The sequence below is a fragment of the Ranitomeya variabilis genome, chromosome 2 (assembly GCF_051348905.1).
Source record: "Ranitomeya variabilis isolate aRanVar5 chromosome 2, aRanVar5.hap1, whole genome shotgun sequence".
NCBI classification, from domain to species: domain Eukaryota; kingdom Metazoa; phylum Chordata; class Amphibia; order Anura; family Dendrobatidae; genus Ranitomeya; species Ranitomeya variabilis.
In genome coordinates, this window is record NC_135233.1 from 263,695,118 (window position 1) to 263,715,184 (window position 20,067).

At 46.9% G+C, this 20,067-nt stretch overlaps 2 protein-coding genes across 5 annotated transcripts in view; one reads left to right on the top strand and one right to left on the bottom strand.

The window, feature by feature from the left end:
- LOC143805466 (complement C5-like) overlaps nt 1-20,067 on the bottom strand; it is a 130,047-nt gene that overhangs the window by 102,058 nt on the left and 7,922 nt on the right. The gene's annotated exons all lie outside the window — the stretch shown is intronic.
- The window catches only part of CNTRL (centriolin), a 67,447-nt gene that overhangs the window by 11,867 nt on the left and 35,513 nt on the right, over nt 1-20,067 (top strand). The window contains exons 2-12 of one of the 2 annotated variants that reach the window (XM_077284849.1): nt 780-914; nt 2,994-3,156; nt 4,655-4,779; nt 4,874-5,004; nt 5,453-5,594; nt 5,665-5,851; nt 6,648-6,841; nt 9,169-9,288; nt 10,579-10,807; nt 10,945-11,054; nt 11,271-11,465. In XM_077284849.1, coding sequence (XP_077140964.1) covers nt 3,012-3,156; nt 4,655-4,779; nt 4,874-5,004; nt 5,453-5,594; nt 5,665-5,851; nt 6,648-6,841; nt 9,169-9,288; nt 10,579-10,807; nt 10,945-11,054; nt 11,271-11,465 — 1,578 coding nt within the window. In that variant the 5' untranslated portion in view covers nt 780-914; nt 2,994-3,011. The remainder of the gene's footprint in view (nt 1-779; nt 915-2,993; nt 3,157-4,654; nt 4,780-4,873; nt 5,005-5,452; nt 5,595-5,664; nt 5,852-6,647; nt 6,842-9,168; nt 9,289-10,578; nt 10,808-10,944; nt 11,055-11,270; nt 11,466-20,067) is intronic. The other variant, XM_077284850.1, reaches the window with a different exon arrangement.

The window sequence follows — 20,067 nt, forward strand, 5'->3', positions numbered from 1 at the left end:
GCCTGCGCTCTTTTCTTCTGCCTTGGGCAGGCGCAGTGAGCGCTGCCCGTCTGTCCTCATATGCAGTCTAGCTGACTGCGCCTGTGCGGCCGCCCTGCCTGTGAATCCCAGCCCCGCAGTGTCTTCTGATTTATTCACATTGCGGGGCTGGGATTCACAGGCAGGGCGGCCGCACAGGTGCAGTCAGCTAGACTGCATATGAGGACAGGCAGCGCTCACCGCGCCTGCCCAAGGCAGGAGAAAAGCGCGCAGGCGCCGGCTCATTTCAAAACAGCGGCGAGGAGGCGGCGCCAAGAAGACTTGAGTGACGGCTTTGTGGTGTCTGCAGCAGGGGGGGGAAAGGCCTGCCTCCAGGACTGAAGAAAGGTATTTTCTGACAAATTACAAAACGGATAATTTCTGCCGTTACAGCACCCAGAACTAAAAGAGCCACCTTGTCAGAATGCAGCATTACTGCTGCACAAGGTGGCTCTTTTAGTTTCAAACGCCTGGGGGGGGGGGGTGACAGGTTCCCTTTAACACACTCGGTGGAGGAATGAATGTGTCACATGGATTTGTGTTTCTATATCAGCTAAGGAATGTACTCCTCAGACCATTTGGGGGCACTCTGACCATTTGGGGGCATCACAACCTGACCAGACCTCAATCATAGGACAATAAAACTTTCACACTCCTTATCTATGAACTGTTCCAATATTTACAGCCACAACTGTTTTTATCTCTCTCCCATACTGATAGATCTGTCACTTGTCTTATCCATATGCAAATTGTCTCTTCAGAGAGTGAGAACTAGGACTCTAGTGCCACCTATTGGAAGCAGCAATCCTAAAAGTCAATGTCGACTCTAGTCCTTCGTTCTGAGCTTCTGAAACGTGCAACGGGTGTGCCATACACGGTGACTCTGATACAACCAGGTATTCTATTGTTTTTTGCTTATGCATCTGGCTTAATACTCCTTGTTCATTGACCATTTTATGCTGTAATTCTTCCCATATACAGCTTTATTTCCTTTAAAAAAGTGTGTGTGTGTATAGATAGATATAGAGAGAGACAGTCTCTACAGCACCTGTGTTCTATCAGTTCTTTGCACATATTTATATACCGGTAATCATTCTGTGACCAGACAATATTCTCCTTCATTCCTCCCCCATTTTGTCTATTTTCCGCACATGCACATTTTTTGATATACATAGTGTTGCTTTCTTTATAATAAATTCATCATGATTTATGATTGCACTTGGTTTAAAATAATATATCACAGTTGTTTTCTGTTGTCACTTCGCACATGCACTTTATTGTGTGACATATATTTTTTTTTATATTATTTTTTTATTTATTTTTTTGCTGTTTATATACTCCTACTTATTGCACTTTTTACCATTAACAAATTATAATAATATATTCTTTTTCTGTCACACTGACAGTACAATTGGTCCTCCTCTCCTTTTTTCCTTTTTTTTTTTTTTTTTCCCTTTTTGTTTCTTATCATTATGTGCAATATATCTATCTTTTTGTAGATATTACCTGTGGTATTTGGTTTTAATATTGACTTTTTATCATTTTTTATAATAATTGTAATCTATATTATTATCAATTGTTATTTTTTTTTTGTCCGTGTCAGCACCTTGTCTTAAGGTACCTTCACACGAAACGACATCGCTAGCGATCCGTGACGTTGCAGCGTCCTGGCTAGCGATATCGTTTCGTTTGACACGCAGCAGCGATCAGGATCCTGCTGTGATGTCGCTGGTCGCTGAATAAAGTCCAGAACTTTATTTGGTCGTCCGATCGCTGTGTATCGTTGTGTTTGAAAGCAAAAGCAACGATACCCAGCGATGTTTTACACTGGTAACCAGGGTAAACATCGGGTTACCAAGCGCAGGGCCGCGCTTAGTAAGGCTACGTTCACACTAGCGTTGTGCGCCGCTGCGTCGGCGACGCAACGCACAACGCACGCAAAAACGCGGCAAAACGCACGCAAAAACGCTGCGTTTTGCGACGCATGCGTCGGTTTTTGCCGAAAATCGGACGCAAGAAAAATGCAACTTGTTGCGTTTTCTTGGTCCGACGCTTGCGGCAAAAAAGACGCATGTGTGGCACAACGCAACAAAAAAAAACGCATGCGTCCCCCATGTTAAGTATAGGGGGCGCATGACGCATGCGTCGCCGCTGCGTCGCCGACGCAAACCCGACGCACATTAGCTTAACGCTAATGTGAACGTAGCCTAACTGAGCGCCGGCACCTAAAGTGAAAGTGAAAGCACAGCGGTGACGTCACCGCTCTGCTGTTAGGGCCGGAGCTCAGTCAGTGTCAGGAAGCAGACGCTGGGGGACGCATGTAAGTATGTGCTGTTTGTTTTTTTTACTTTTACGCTGGTAACCAGGGTAAACATCGGGTTACTAAGCGCGGCCCTGCGCTTAGCAACCCGATGTTTACCCTGGTTACCCGGGGACCTCGGCATCGTTGGTCGCTGGAGAGCGGTCTGTGTGACAGCTCTCCAGCGATCAAACAGCGACGCTGCAGCGATCGGCATCGTTGTCGCTATCGCTGCAGCGTCGCTTCGTGTGAAGGTACCTTTATTTGTAGTGCTACATTTTCTACCCTCGCTAGTAAAGGTATTTTAGCCTTTAGGCTAAATTTCTTGTCCTACTACTTCTTGAGCCTTGCTCGGTGTTCTCCTCCTCTTTTTGTTTTTTACTTCCTGGTTACTATAATGCCGTGGTATGCACCATGTGTATATGATGGAGGGGGAGGCCTCATTTGCCAGCAGCATCTAGAGAAGAGGAAGGAAGCGGCAGCGTTTTCTCGCCTCCTCTCACTCCTTCCTCTGCTGCTGCTGTGTAGATTGTAAGCTCCTGCGATCAGGCATCTGGTATCTGCCACTTGCCTTTATATCCTAGTCTGTGTTATGTGCAGCACAGCACTGAGATAATGCTGGTGGCATATAGACCTTGGATATTCATGGCCAAGTTTCTGTAATTCTCTGTTGCAGGTGGAAACTACTCATATAATGAAGAAAAGCTCCAGGAATCCGCAAGCTGCACTTTCTAAACCAAAAATGAGATCTTTGACCTCCACAAAGTCTCAGAGGGGAATCGGCCGTAACCTTGATACAACAGAATACGGTGACATCTCGGAGTATGAAGTACAAGAAGGTGGGGAGCAAGCACATATTCACAGTGTGTGGTCGCTGGCTGTAACCTATGCCGCTGGGGTGGTGTGCTGACTGTGGCCACTGCGGCCAGGGGGAGAGCAGTTGGCAGGCTGTGGTGGTAGGGGTGGTCGGTTAGCTGGCTGTGGCTGGAGGGGCGGTTGGCTGGCTGTGGCCTTTGTGGTGGGAGGGAGTTTGGCTGGCTGTCATCTGTGGCGGGAGGTTGGATGGCTGGCTGGCCTCTGGTGGGGGGAGGTTGGATGGCTGTGGCCTCTGTGGCAGGAGGGAGGTTGGATGGCTGTGGCCTCTGTGGCGGGAGAGAGGTTGGATGGCTGTGGACGCTGGCGGGAGGGAGGTTGGATGGCTGTGGCCTCTGTGGTGGGAGGGAGGTTGGATGGCTGTGTCCTCTGTGGCGGGAGGGAGGTTGGATGGCTGTGGCCGCTGTGGCGGAAGAGAGGTTGGATGGCTGTGGCCTCTGTGGTGGGAGTTTGGCTGGCTGTGGCCTCTGGTGGGAGGGAGGTTGGCTAGCTGTGGCCTCTGGCGGGAGGTTGGATGGTTGGCTGGCCTCTGTGGAGGGAGGTTGGATGGCTGGCTGGCTGGCCTCTGTGGAGGGAGGTTGGATGGCTGGCTGGCTGGCCTCTGTGGAGGGAGGTTGGATGGATGGATGGCTGGCCTCTGTGGAGGGAGGTTGGATGGATGGATGGCTGGCCTCTGTGGAGGGAGGTTGGATGGATGGATGGCTGGCCTCTGTGGAGGGAGGTTGGATGGATGGCTGGCTGGCCTCTGTGGAGGGAGGTTGGATGGATGGCTGGCTGGCCTCTGTGGAGGGAGGTTGGATGGATGGCTGGCTGGCCTCTGTGGAGGGAGGTTGGATGGATGGCTGGCTGGCCTCTGTGGAGGGAGGTTGGATGGATGGCTGGCTGGCCTCTGTGGAGGGAGGTTGGATGGCTGGCTGGCTGGCCTCTGTGGAGGGAGGTTGGATGGCTGGCTGGCTGGCTGGCCTCTGTGGAGGGAGGTTGGATGGCTGGCTGGCCTCTGTGGAGGGAGGTTGGATGGCTGGCTGGCTGGCTGGCCTCTGTGGAGGGAGGTTGGATGGCTGGCTGGCTGGCCTCTGTGGAGGGAGGTTGGATGGCTGGCTGGCTGGCCTCTGTGGAGGGAGGTTGGATGGCTGGCTGGCCTCTGTGGAGGGAGGTTGGATGGCTGGCTGGCCTCCTTAGGTTGGCTGGCTGTAGTTTCTGCGGGGGATAGGCGACTGGCTGATTGTGGCCTCCGCAGAGGACGGGCGGTTGGTTGGCTGGCTGTAGCCTCCGCAACAGGTGGGGCAGCTGACTGTCACCATCCAGTAGATCTAACAGTAATCGCCATAGATCACCATTCTACACAGATTTTCCTTAATAAAACTCAATATGGTAGAAATGTTGGAGCACAGAATGTTGTGCGCTACTATTTTCCCACTAGAGTAAATGAAGATTGAAGCCTCTCCTCCACCTTCCAATTATTAGGTGATGATCCGGGAGTGCGTTATATCACTCAGTTGCTCATCCAGAGATTATCCAAGCAGGAGAACCTGGCATTTGTGAGCTCGCTGAATCTTTCTCTTTCTAAGGATGGAGGCAAAAAGTTTAAGGTGAGGTGTAATAGTGTGACTGTAGGGAATGAGTTGTGAATGTTCTCAGCCCCAGTGCGGGCTTATGAGGACTAACTGTACGTCTGCTGCACAGTTTATAGAGAATCTAGAGAAATGTGAGCGGCTGGAAGTGCTGAACCTCAGCCATAATCTCATCGAGAGAATAGAAAAGCTAGAGCGGCAAACACGACTGCGGGAGCTGAACCTGGCTCACAACCGAATCAGGTAAGCACCGGCCCTGTGTTCCCCGATTACAGGTACAGCCACCATAGGACTACTAGCAGTGCAATAGTCTATCTTCTTGATGTTGCCATTAATTATTATCCAGCGGCTGGTGGGTGTTTAAGGTAGCAAAATATGACGGCTATAATCCTAGTGGTTCCAGTCATTGCAGTCCCCACATTGTGATCTGCACAGATGTAAGATAATTCTGGATGCATCTGCAGGGTTACCCCACATTAAATGTACATAATGTGCAGGCCGCTTCTGTGCGTTGTCCTCCTCCTCTTCCACAGGGCAATGTGGTTCTACTCTGGGCTCTCCTTCTGTACATGTCTCCATAATGTCAGCAGAAAACGGGGGTCACTCTGCCCAACTCTGCTCAGAGAACGACTTATCACAGGAACAGTGCCGCTCCATGTCAAGCCCTAAATCTGACCTTTTTGTTTTGCAGTAAGATTGAAGGTGTGGAGCACATGCAGAATCTCCAGAAGCTGAACTTGTCCATTAATGAGATCGAGCACATCCCTGCCTGGATGGGGAAGAAGATGAAAGCTCTTCGGACCCTGAACTTGAAGCAGAATGTCATCTCGTCAGTAAGTAGTCATGTTGGTGCTTCCGAGATGTCCGCTGACTGTACCTACAGGTGATCATCTCTGTCTGTAGCTGCAGGATGTTTCCCGACTGAAGCCATTAAAGGATTTGACTTCCCTGGTCTTGGCTGATAACCCAGTGGCCAATCTCCCCCATTACCGGCCCTACGTCATCTTCCACCTGCGCTCTTTGAATTCATTGGATGGACAAGTGATAACTATCCAGGAGAGGCAGGAGGCACATGACCGTTTCAACCTAGGTGAGAGTCTGATACGTGTCCATCCCATTTCTTCTGTGTATCCTGTGTCTAGGATGGATGAAAAAATGGAGAAAGATTCCGGCACAACCATCCTGGGATAAAATGAGTTCTTTATTCAAACATAGTTAAAACATTAAAAGGCAAGGCCTCATACCTGACTCTTTTCAGGTGTATACACACCCTTAGTCATAGGCTAACTGAGGCATAAGTGTAACAATCCGACATATATACATTGTCTAAACAAAAGGATAATTTAAAATAGGTTAGAACAAAGTCAACTGGTCAAAGTCAGTTGGAACCTGTGGCTGGAGAGGAGAGAGGAACACACGATGGTAATAAATGTTTTAAGTATAAAAAACATGAAAAGGCACAAAAATGTTTCTACCATATATCAAGGCAATTATTATTAACCAAATAAACCTACATAGAATGTCTAGGATCACTGCTGCACTGCAGGGTCCAACAAAAACATGGCTGCTTATTGCTAAAAGCAGCGCCACTCCTCTACATGGGTTGTATGTGGTATTGCATCTCATCCCTATTCACATCGATGGAGAAAAGCAGTAATACCTCACACAGACCATGGACAGAGCTGACACTGGTTTTAGATGAAGGCATCCATGCTTTTCTAATTCTAAACTGTCCAAAAAGTTTCCAGTAAAAGGTCTATGTTCCTGGGGTCTGCTGCCACCTATAGGTTTGGGGTTGTTACCCCTTTCTCAAGGTAAGAAGTCACCTGATGCCTGTGGCAGGACAGAGGAATAGTCCATTTAATGATACTGAACTCTTCTTGTAGAGGAGGTGGAGAAGCTGGAGAGGGACTTGGAAAAAAGGATGAAGGAGATCGAGGAGCTACAGAGCCAGAAGATGAAGGTAGTCAGCGACCTCCACAACCAGGACCAGCTGAACACTTCTCTGCGGCAGGAGGCGCAGCAGCAGAAGAAAAGCTACCAGGAGCTGGAGCTTGAGATGACCACCAAGAACGAGATTGTAAGTAGTCGTCCGACCCTGCAAGACTGCATCATAATAGCTATAAAAGCTGACTTCTGCAGCTAAACAAGATGATTTGTCCTCATGTAATTTGCACATAATGAACATCCTGATAATATGCCCACATGTTCCTTACAGTCTGAGGATGTAAAAATGAGCATTCATCTTTTAATGTAGTACTTGGACTTCTCTGTCCACCTCTCCCTCTGGACCATACTCTTTGCTCTTCTATTCTGCCCACCCTCTGAACTCCCTCTCGTCCCTGCCCTCACTCTGGACTTTTCCTTCTGGTCTCTGCCCTCCATCTGGACTCCTCCCCTGGTCTCTATCCTCTACCTGCCTTCCTCCCTCTAGTCCCTCCTCTCACTCTGAACTCCTCCCTCTGATCCCTGCCCTGCCTATGGACTTTTTCCTCTGGTCTCTGTCCTCTACCTGCCTTCCTCCCTCTTGTCTCTGCCCTCTACCTACCTGCCTTCCTCCCTTGTCTCGGCCTACCTGCCTTCCTCCCTTGTCTCTGCCTACCTGCCTTTCTCCCTCTTGTCTCTGCCTACCTGCCTTCCTTCCTCTTGTCTCTGCCTACCTGCCTTCCTCCCTCTGGTCTCTACCTACCTGCCTTACCCCTTCTTGTCTCTTCCCTCTAAGTATTTGCCTCCCTCCCTGCCTTCTTCCCTCTGGTCTCTAGTCTCTACCTACGTGCCTTCTTCCCTCTGGTCTCTGCTCTCTACCTACCTGCCTACCTCCCTCTTGTCTCTACCTGCCTGCCTTCCTCCCTCTGGTCTCTACCTACCTGCCTTACCACTTCTTGTCTCTTCCCTCTAAGTATTTGCCTTCCTCCCTCCCTCTTGTCTCTACCTACCTGCCTTCCTCCCTCTGGACTCTAGTCTCTACCTACTGTACCTGCCTTCCTCCCTCTGGTCTCTGCTCTCTACCTACCTGCCTTCCTCCCTCTGGTCTCTACCCACCTGCCTTCCTCCCTCTTCTCTCTGCCCTCTACCTACCTACCTGCCTTCCTCCATCTGGTCTCTACCTACCTGCCTTCCTCCCTCTGGACCCCTTCTTGAATGTTCTGCATATTTGCGGATACCCTAGGTGTGGATTGTATTTGTGCTGTGCTCGCCTACCACGTCTCTTGGTGAGACCAATGGGCACAATAAGTGATAACAGCTGGGATTGTGGGTCCATAAACTTCGCAACATTCATCCCAAATCTATAACCCTGCTCCCAGTGCAATTCAAAATATAGAATCCAGTTCTGGAGTGGGCCTGTGGCCCCATGGCCCTCACTGTGGAGAATGAGGCTTGGTGCGGCGGTTTCACTGTTGTTTGCTCCTCACTGTGGACTGTAGCGCTTACCCCGGTACAGACCACTGTTGTGTGTAGGATGGGGGATGTGATCCACAGGACACTTGCATTTTCTGACTTCCGTCACTGAAAGCAGAAGATGCGCTGTCAGCTGCTCCTTGAGATGTGTGGCGTCCCAGCAGCCACTGCTCTAAGGAATTGCTGACACCAGTCAGATGCAGAACATGTGCGGAGCCAGTCTCGGGCCGCGCTAATACACAGCGCCCTATGACTGGCTTACACCCTGTATTATTCCACGCTCTTCTCATCCTGCTCCTCGCGGTTCTTCAGCAGTAGTGGAGGCAGAGACCAGTGTGCCATTCGCACATAACACAACTGTACCACACAACTACAGGCTCGGGGCTTGTAGGCAAACATGACTACAGGAGCAGGCTGTACAGGGGTTACCATGGAGACACATGGGCCTGCGTAGGAGCTGCAGACACAGAAGGGAGGTGACTTCTGATGAGACGTTAGTGTGACTGCAGTGATGGGGAGCAGAATAAGAGCTACCAGCATGACCTCTTTCCCTCTTGACCGTTTCTTTCTTCCTTGCAGCCTCTGGTCGGCCCCCCCTGTGCAGGTATCTGAGCACGTCCCCCCCTACCAGGCTGCATGATGCGACTTATCTGATTTGCTCTAAATTTGCATGATTCCTCCATGTTTAACCATGTCCTGTCCTATCTTTCCTGCCTTAGACGTGGCATCCTGTGGGAGGAGGGCTGCATGCTGTGTGTGAGGTACTATACCACTACAGGTCACATGATGGCTGATTTGCGGGACATTCTGAGGAGAACTACAACTCCCAGCAGTGCTCCCTGCATGCTAGCCATTGTTATCTGTGGAGTCAGTGAGTGTAGCATTATGGTCGTGCAGTGTGGTAATGTGCTGTAAGTGGCGTCTGTGGTGTGACCCCCCCCCCCCTCCCCCGCTTCCCATGCTACTGTCGTAGTATCACTCTCATAATTCACTGTACTCTATTTGTAGCTGAAGCAGAAGACACTAGAGCTGAGCCGAGCCTGCCAGAAACAGTACCAACTGGAGCAGGAGCTCGCCTTCTACAAGATCGATGCCAAGTTTGAGCCGCTGGGATACCTGACCTCTGAGGTGACCTCTCGTTCCATCCCCTTCTCTTTTAGGATGTGGCTGATAGGAGTTGTAGTACTGCAGCTAGTCGGCCTTCTCGAGGTCCTCAATGGATGTCTGAGTCATTTACTGATGCTTTCTCCACTCCTGTACCCTGCGTTTTTCATCACATCTCCTATGAAGAAGAGTGACCCTTTAAGGCTATATGTACACGTTCAGGATTTTGTGTTTTGTTTTTTTTTTCGGCCGTTTTCCGCCGAAAAAACGCTAAAAAAAAGCTTACATAAGCATCCCATCATTTTTAATGCATTCCTCATTTTTTTTGTGCACATGCGTTTTTTCCCGCGGTGGAATCGCATTTCGGAAAAAAACGCAGCATGTTCATTCTTTGTGCGGAATCACGGTGATTCCGCACACATAGGAATGCATTGATCCACTCAATTCCTGCATGTGACTATGCCCATCATGCGGGAAGTAAGCGGATCATGTGCGGTTGGTACCCAGAGTGGAGGAGAGGAGACTACTCCAGGCCCTGGGAACCATATACATGTTAAAAAATAAATAAAATAAATTAAAATAAAAAATTGTGATATTCTTACCATCTGGCGGCCCCAACAACCTTCCCGCTCCTCGCGATGCTCCCGTTCCCAGTAATGCCTTGCGACAATGACCTGTGATGACGTAGCGGTCTCGCGAGACCACTACGTCATCTGGGGTCATTGCCGCGAGGCATTACTGGGAACGAGAGCTGCCGGGAACATCGCGAGGAGCGGGAAGGCTGCGGGGGCCGCCGGAAGGTAAGAATATCACGATTTTTTATTTTTTTAAATTATTTTTAACATTATATCTTTTTACTATTGATGCTGCATAGGCAGCATCAATAGTAAAAAGTTGGTCACACTTGTCAAACACTGTTAGACAAGTGTGACCAACCTGTCAATCAGTTTTCCAAGCGATGCTACAGATCACTTGGAAAACGCTAGCAATCTGCAAGCTAATTACCCTTGCAAAACGCTGGGGCAGCATGGTGGCTCAGTAGTTAGCACTGCAGCCTTGCAGCGCTGGAGTCCTGGGTTTAAGTCCCACCAAGGACAACATATGTTCTCCCAGTGTTTGCGTGGGTTTCCTCCAGGTTCTCCGGTTTCCTCCCACAATTCCAAAGACATACTAATAGGAATTGTGCCACAGCCAAGTCGCCGTGTGGTTGGTATGTGGGGCTGGCAGCAGCAAGGATGAATAGTCTGACTGTAACTGTGCTGTGAGGGGCTATACCCGATAATACAAGATTGCATATGCCGCTCTCATTTACAGGAGGTAGATGCTGACGATGCTCCTGGAGAAAGCCCATACATCGGGAAAGCCAGATACAAGAGGAATTTGTATGCCAAGGAGGAATATATCCCCCATCGTGCACAGCAAATACAAGTCGGCAAGGTTGAGATTGATTCAGATGACCAGATAAAAAATGAGCAAATCCGAGCTCGAATTCACACCACCCTTGACGTGGACCTGAATGAAAAAGAGAAAACCATACGGGCAGGTGAGGCCACTAGAGGGCAGCACAATGTTGAGTGCTGTGGCATCGTATTGCGACATATGCTCTGTGCCGGGCAACACTGTGCAATCACAACACTGCTCCTAAAAAGTCCAGAACTGACTTTCTTTTTCTTGTCATAGCTGAAGCAAAATTGTTTGATGTGCGTCAGGAAATTGTCCACGCCGAGGAGCAGATATTACGGGCCTCCGAGGAGCTGAAGGAGCTGGAGGAAGCGGTCGCGCAGAAGAAGGTGAGTTGAGAGACAACCACTCCATGTGTATAATGAGCATCCGTTCAGCCATCTGCTCAGTAGTCAGGGCAGTGGCCTGTGTGCAGGGAGGCAGAATCAGGTGCAGCTTATTTATCCAGGCATCCATTGTGCTCCTCTACAGTGCAGCACCATAGGAAAGCATCTGATGTGACAGGTGTCACTGTGAAACTCTAGCCTTTTTCTCGTGTCCTGCAGATATCGGAGGCAGAAAAGGAAGAGCTGCGGCAGCAGCTGCGGAGTCGGATCCAGACCCTGAACCAGCTGAGGGATGAGGCTCAGGAGCTGGAGAGACAGATGGAGCGGCAGCGGGGAGACATGGATAAGAAGCAGCAGGAGATCGAGGGGCTGCAGCGGCACCTCGACTCTCTCAATCCTCAGGATCCCAGACATGTGCGTGAGGATGGGGTTGGTGGGATGTCTTCTGGACATAGGGGGACTTCTATTTAGTTGCTGGTTGATCCCACAGAAATGTGTGTGGAGACTGTAAGCTGCACAGAGGACATATAGATCTGTAGTCTGTAAGATATATGTATAAGGCAGAGGCTGAAACTAGAAGTTTACATACACTATATAAGAAGACACATGCATCTTTTTCTCAATATCAAACATGAAATCAGAATAAACCTTTCCCTTTTTAGGTCAGTTAGGATTACCATAATTATTATTTGCCAAATGCCAGAATATTGGGAGAGCATGGTTTAAGACATTTTTATTACTTACTGCAAAGTCAAAAGTTTACATACGCTAAGATTACTATGCCTTTAAACTATTCTGGACTGCCCATATGATGATGTCATGTGTTTGAAAGCTTCTGGTTTTTTGGCAACATCTGAGTTAGAGACACACCTGTGGATGTATTTTAATGCCCACCTGAAACACACTGTTTCTTATGTAGCATCATGGGAAAGCCTAAAGAAATCAGCCAAGATATCAGGAAGACAATTGTGGACTCGCACAAGTTTGACTTATCCTTGGGTACAATTTCAAGATACCTGAAGGTGCTTTGTTCATCTGTACAAACCATTATACACAAGTACAAAAAAGATGGGAATATCCAGCCATCATACTGCTCAGGAAGGAGACAAGTTCTGTGTCCCAGAGATGAACGTGTTTTGGTCTGACATATGTATATCAACCCAAGGACAAAAGCAAAAGACTTTGTGAAGAAGTTGGCTGAAACTGGTAAGATTGTGTCAATATTCACAATGAAATGAGTACTGTATCAAAATAGACTGAAAGACCACTCAACCAGGAAGAAGCGATTACTCCAAAAGAAACATAAAAAAGCCAGATTCATGTTTGCAAATGTACACAGAACAAAGATCTTAATTTTTGGAGACATGTCATTTGGTCTGATGAAACTAAAATTGAACTTATTCGGCATAATGACCGTTGTTAAGCTTGGAGGAAAAAAACAGAAGCTTGGAAGCCTAAGAACACCATGCCAACTGTGAAACACAGGGGTGGCAGCATCATGTTGTGGGGTTGTTTTGCTGCAGGAGGGACTGGTGCACTTGACAAAATAGATGGCATCATGATAAAAAAAGATTGTGGCAATACTGTAGCAACATCTCAAGATATCAGCCAGGAAGCTAAAGCTTGGGCGGAAATGGGTCTTCCAAATGGACAATGACCTGAAGCATACTGCCAAAATGGTAAAGTGGCTTAATAATAACATAGTCAATGTTATGGAGTGGCCATCACAAAGCCCTGATTTCAATGTTACTGAAAATTTATTGCCAAAGCTGAAAAGGCAGGTGCGAGCAAGGCGACCTACAAACCTGGATCAGTTACAACTATTGTGAGAAGCTTGTGGAAGGATATCCCAAACGTTTGACCCAAGTCATTCAGTTTATGGGCAGTAGTACCAAATACTAATGAAATGTATGTAAACTTTTGACTTTGCAGTAGGTGGAAAAAAAAAATGCCCTATTTTCTTTCTCTCTCTCTCTCTCTCTCTCTCTCTCTCTCTCTCTCTCTCTCTCTCTCTCTCTCTCTCTCTCTCTCTCTCTCTCTCTCTCTCTCTCTCATATTATTCTGGCATTTGGCGAGTATCAACAATTATGGTAATCCTAATTGACATAAAACGGGAAAGGTTTATTCTGATTTCATGTCAAATGTTGAGAAAAACATGCATATGTGTCTTTTCATATAGTGTATGTAAACTTCTGGTTTCAACTGTGTATACAGTCATGGCCAAAAGTATTGACACCCCTGCAATTCTGTCAGATAATACTCAGTTCCTTCCTGAAAATGATTGCAATCACAAATTCTTTGGTATTATTATCTTCATTTAATTTGTCTTAAATGAAAAAACACAAAAGAGAATGAAGCAAAAAGAAAAAAAAATTGATCATTTCACACAAAACTCCAAAAATGGGCCAGACAAAAGTATTGGCACCCTCAGCCTAATACTTGGTTGCACAACTTTTAGCCAAAATAACTGCGACCAACCGCTTCCGGTAACCATCAATGAGTTTCTTACAATGCTCTGCTGGAATTTTAGACCATTCTTCTTTGGCAAACTGCTCCAGGTCCCTGATATTTGAAGGGTGCCCTCTCCAAACTGCCATTTTTAGATCTCTCCACAGGTGTTCTATGGGATTCAGGTCTGGACTCATTGCTGGCCACCTTAGAAGTCTCCAGTGCTTTCTCTCAAACCATTTTCTAGTGCTTTTTGAAGTGTGTTTTGGGTCATTGTCCTGCTGGAAGACCCATGACTTCTGAGGGAGACCCAGCTTTCTCACACTGGGCCCTACATTATGCTGCAAAATTTGTTGGTAGTCTTCCGACTTCATAATGCCATGCACACAGTCAAGCAGTCCAGTGCCAGAGGCCGCAAAGCAACCCCAAAACATCAGGGAACCTCCGCCATGTTTGACTGTAGGGACCGTGTTCTTTTCTTTGAATGCCTCTTTTTTTTTTTTCTCCTGTAAACTCTATGTTGATGCCTTTGCCCAAAAAGCTCTACTTTTGTCTCATCTTACCAGAGAACATTCTTCCAAAATGTTTTAGGCTTTTTCAGGTAAGTTTTGGCAAACTCCAGCCAGTGCCATGGGCTTTAAACTTCTTGATGACACTGCGCACAGTAGATTCAGGAACATTCAGGTCTTTGGAGATGGACTTGTAGCCTTGAGATTGCTCATGCTTCCTCACAATTTGGTTTCTCAAGTCCTCAGACAGTTCTTTGGTCTTCTTTCTTTTCTCCATGCTCAATGTGGTATACACAGGGACACAGGACAGAGGTTGAGTCAACTTTAATCCATGTCAACTGGCTGCAAGTGTGATTTAGTTATTGCCAACACCTGTTAGGTGCCACAGGTAAGTTACAGGTGCTGTTAATTACACAAATTAGAGAAGCATCACATGATTTTTCGAACAGTGCTAATACTTTTGTCCACCCCCTTTTTTATGTTTGGTGTGGAATTATATCCAATTTGGCTTTAGGACAATTATTTTTGTGTTTTTTCATTTAAGACAAGTTAAATGAAGATAATAATACCAAAGAATTTGTGTTTGCAATCATTTTCAGGAAGAAACTGAGTATTATCTGACAGAATTGCAGGGGTGTCAATACTTTTGGCCATGACTGTATATGTATATACAGTTGTGCTCAAAAGTTTACATACCCCAGCAGAATTTTTGCTTTCTTGGCTTTTTTTTTTTTCTTCAGAAAATATGAATAACACCAAAACTTTTTCTCCACTCCATGGTTAGCGGTTGGGTGAAGAAATTAATTGTCGAACTACTGTGTTTTCTCTTTTTAAATCATAATGACATCCCAAAATATCCAAATGACCCTGATCAAAAGTTTATATACCCTGGTGATTTTGGCCTGATAACATGCACAGACGTTGACACAAATGGGGTTAAATGGCTACTAAAGGCAACATCCTCACCTGTGACCTGTTTACTTGTAATCAGTGTGTGTGCATAAAAGCTGAGTGAGTTTCTGGGATCCAGACAGACTCTGTTGTGAACTGTGTTTCTGGGCTCCCTCTGGTGGTCACTAACGGTATTGTGTTAGGCATGTCTTGTTGCAGGCCTGAGCTCCAGCTGTGTCGTTAAGCAGCGGGTGTTCCCTATTTAAGTCTCCTCCGGACTCAGTCTCTTGCCTGGCATCGTTGTATCCAGACCTATATGGTCTCCTCCGGATTCCTTTCAGTCTGTCTCATGCAAGAAAAGCTAAGTCCGTTTTGTATAATTTGGATCGTTTGCATTTTTCAGTGTCTTTGTCCAGCTTGCTTAATATTTGATTTTCTGGCTCGCTGGAAGCTCTAGGGGGCTGATATTCTCCCTCCGCACCGTCAGTCGGTGTGGGGGTTCTTGAATGTTCAGCGTGGATGTTTTTGTAGGGTTTTCTGCTGACCGCAGGGTCCACTATCTATTTTCTGTCTATCTAGACTAGTGGGCCTCACTTTGCTGAATCTAGTTCATCTCTACGTTTGTGTTTTCCTCTTGCCTCACCGTTATTATTTGTTGGGGGCTTTCTATATCTTTGGGGTTCAATTTCTCTGGAGGCAAGTGAGGTCTTATTTTCCCTCTAGGGGTAGTCAGTTCTCCGGCTGGCTCGAGACGTCTAGAACCAACGTAGGCACGTTCACCGGCTGCTTCTAGTTGTGTGTGTTAGGATCAGGTATGCGGTTAGCCCAGTTTCCACCTCCCTAGAGCAGTATTTATGTTTTTGCTATCTTGCCGGAATATCAGAGATCCTCTACCACTGGGATCATAACAAGACTCTTGCATCTTTCATCCAGCCACTGACGTTTCTGGATTGTGAGTCATGGAGAAAGCAAAAGAATTGTCAACGGATCTACGGGGAAAGGTGGTTGAACTGTATAAAACAGGAAAGGAATGCGAAAAGATATCCAAGGAATTGATCATGCCAGTCAGCAGCGTTCAAACAGTGATTAACAAAAAATCGGGGGATCTGTAAAAACAAAGCCACGGTCAGGTAGACCAACAAAAATGTCATCCACAACTGCCAGGAAAATTGTTCAGGATGCAAAGAAAAACCCACAAATAACATCAGCTGAAATACAGGACTCTGACAACCAGCAGTGTGACTTTTCAATAAGGAGGCACTTGAAGAAAAATGGGCTGCATGGTCCAGCCAGTCGCCAGAAGAAAGCCATTACTGCACAAATGCCACAAAGTATCTCGCCTACAATATGCTAGAAAGCACAGAGACAAGCCTCAAAACTTCTGGAACAAGGTAATTTGGTGTGATGACACCGAAGTTGAACCTTTTTCCACAACCATAAACGTTACATTTGGAGAGAGGTCAACAAGGCCTATGATAAAAGGAACACCATTCCTACTGTAAAGCATGTGGGGATGTGTGAGCTACAAAGGCACAGGAAACTTGGTCAAAGTTGAAGGAAAGATGAATGCAGCACATTATCAGCAAATACTGGAGGAAAATTTGCGCTAAACAGTCCGGAAGTTGCACATGGGACATACTTGGACGTTCGAACATGACAACAATCCAAAACACAAGGCCAAGTCGACCTGTCATTGGCTACAGCAGAACAAAGTGAAGGTTTTAGAGTGGCCATCTCCGTCTCCTGACCTCAATATCATCGAGCCACTCTGGGGAGATCTCAAGCGTGCAGTTCATGCTAGACAGCCCAGGAATTTACCAGAACTGGAGGCTTTTTGCCAAGAAGACTGGGCAGCTTTACCATCTGAGAAAATAAAGAACCTCATCAACAACTACCACAAAAGACTGCAAGCGGTCATTGATGTTAGAGGGGGCAATACACGGCATTAAGAAATGGGGTATGTAAACTTTTGATCAGGGTAATTTGGATGATTTGAGTTGTCATGATTTTAACCCCTTCATGACCTTGGGATTTTCCGTGTTCGTTTTTCGCTCCCCTCCTTCCCAGAGCCATAACTTTATTTTTCCGTCAATTTGGCCATGTGAGGGCTTATTTTTTTGCGGGACGAGTTGTACTTTTGAACGACATCATTGGTTTTACCATGTCGTGTATTAGAAAACGGGAAAAAAAAATCAAAGTGCGGTGAAATTGCAAAAAAAGTGCAGTCCCACACTTGATTTTTGTTTGGCTTTTTTTTGCTAGGTTCAGTAAATGCTAAAACTGACCTGCAATTATGATTCTCCAGGTCAGTACGAGTTCATAGACACCTAACATGACTAGGTTATTTTTTATCTAAGTGGTGAAAAAAAATTCCAAACTTTGCTAAAAAAAAAATTGCACCATTTTCCGATACTCATCGCGTCTCCATTTTTCATGATCTGGGGTCGGTTGAGGGCTTATTTTTTGCGTGCCGAGCTGGCGTTTTTAATTATACCATTTTGGTGCAGATACGTGCTTTTGATCGCCCATTATTGCATTTTAATGCAATGTCGCGGCGACCAAAAAAAACGTAATTCTGGCGTTTCGAATTTTTTTTCTCGCTACGCCGTTTAGCGATCAGGTTAATGCTTTTTTTTATTGATAGATTGGGCGATTCTGAACGCGGCGATACCAAATATGTGTAGGTTTGATTTTTTTTTTTATTTTTATTGATTTATTTTGATTGGGGCGAAAGAGGGGTGATTAAACTTTTATATATATTTTTTTTTTTTTTTTCATATTTTTTTTTTTTTTTTTTTTTTTTACTTTTTCCATGCTTCTATAGCCTCCATGGGAGGCTAGAAGCAGGCATAACGCGATTGCTTCTGCTACATAGCAGCGATCTGATGTTCACTGCGATGTAGCAGAAATGCAGGTGTGCTATGAGCGCCGACCACAGGGTGGCGCTCACAGCTATCCGGGATCAGTAACCATAGAGGTCTCAAGGACCTCCTATGGTTACAATGCAGAAACATCGCCGACCTCCGATCATGTGACGGGGGGCGGCGATGCGCTCATTTCCGGCCGGAAGCGCCGGTTAAATGCCGCTGTCTGTGTTTGACAGCGGCATTTAACTAGCTAATAGGCGCGGGCAGATCGCGATTCTGCCCGCGCCTATTACGGGCACATGTCAGCTGTTCAAAACAGCTGACATGTCCCAGCTTTGATGCGGGCTCACCGCCGGAGCCCTGCATCAAAGCGGGGTTCTGACCTCTGACGTACTATCCCGTCCGAGGTCAGAAAGGAGTTAAAAGAGAAAACCCAGTAGTTTGACAATAAATGGCTTCACCCAACCACTAACCATGAGTGGAGAAAAGGTTTGGTGTTATCATTCATATTCTCTGAAAAAAGGCCAAGAAAGCAAAAATTCTGCCGGGGTATGTATGGTAAACTTTTCAGCACAACTGTGTGTATATCTATTTGTTCATATACCATGCACACATCCTTATCAGGGTGAGTTTCCACGGTCAGTAAACGCTGCGTGTTTGACGCTGCGCAGAGCTGCAGCGTCAAACACGCAGCGTCCAGATGTTCCAGCATAGTGGAGGGGATTTTTGGAAATCCCGTGTCCACTATGCGTGGAAACCCGCATCCGTCTTCCCTGCGACTCCGGACATGCTGCGCGTCTTTTCAGATCGCAGCATGTCCGTATACCTTGCGGGGACGCAGCGTCCCCGCAAGGCATATCACAGGGTGCTATGGGAGAGAGCGATGATCCCGGATGTGAAGAGTTAACACATCCGGCATCATCGCGTCCCAGAAAGGGGGCGGGGCTTAGCGCCGAACGGCTTCGCCGCTGCGGCAATACCCCCGGTCATCCTGACCATGGACACATACCCTCACAGGGTACGTGAATCCAGCCCTATGTACTATAAACACATGTCCTTATAGCAGTGTATGTACAATTAGGTCCAGGAATATTTGGACAGTGACACAAGTTTAGCATTTTCGCGGTTTACCAAAACATATTCAAGATACCGTTATATAACAAATATGGGCTTAAAGGGAACCTGTCACCCCCCCAGGCGTTTGTAACTAAAAGAGCCACCTTGGGCTGCACTAATGCTGCATTCTGACAAGGTGGCTCTTTTAGTTCTTGTCCCTGGCACTGCTGCAATAATCGTTTTTTAAATTTGTCCCTCATACCTCGAAATTGCTACAGGGGCAGGTCTTTCCCCCCCTAATCCAGACGCCTCACAGCCGTCACTCATGGCCTCTGGGCGCCGTCTCCTCTTCATTAGCGTCCCCGGTGCCTGCGCTGTAAGTTCGAAGGGCAGCGCAAGTGCGCATGCCCCCCCAAAAAATAACAGCGCAGGCGCCGGGGATGCTAATGAAGTAAAAGGAGGTGGCGCCCGGCGCACAGAGGCCATGAGTGACGGCTGTGGTGCGTCTGGATTGGGGGGAAAGACCTGCCTCCGTGGTGATTTCAAGGTATGAGGGACAAATTTCAAAAACGATTATTGCAGCAGTGCCAGGAACAAGAACTGAAAGCCACCTTGTCAGAAAGCAGCATTAGTGCAGCACAAGGTGGCTCTTTTAGTTACAAACGCCTGGGGGGATGACAGGTTCCCTTTAAAGTGCAGACTCTCAACTTTAATTTGAGGGTATTCACATACTAATTGGAATAAAGTTTTAGGAATTACAGCTCGTTAATATGCAGATGCCTATTTTTAAAGGGGCCAAAAGTAATTGGACAGTTAGCTCAAAAGGTCTTTAATGGCTGCATGAGTCGTTTTCTCGTTAACCCATAATCAATTAAGCAGGTAAAAGTTCTGGAGCTGATTCCAGGTGTGGCATTTGGAAGCTGTTGTGAACCCAAAAAGAGACAGGCCATTATTAGGTTGAAGAAATCCATCAGAGAGTTAGCAGAAATGTTAGGAGTTGCCAAATCAATAGTTTGGTACAGTCTGCAAAAAAAAATGCATTGATGATCTTGGGAACTCAAAGAGGCCTGAATGTCCACAGGAGACAACAGTGGTAGAAACCTTTCCATGGTGAAGAAAAATCCCTTCACAACATCCACCCAAGTGAAGAACGCTCTCTAGGAAGTAGGCATTTCAGTATCTAAGTCCACCATAAAGAGAAGACTTCATGAGAGCCAATGCAGAAGGTTCAGCACAAGGACCGAA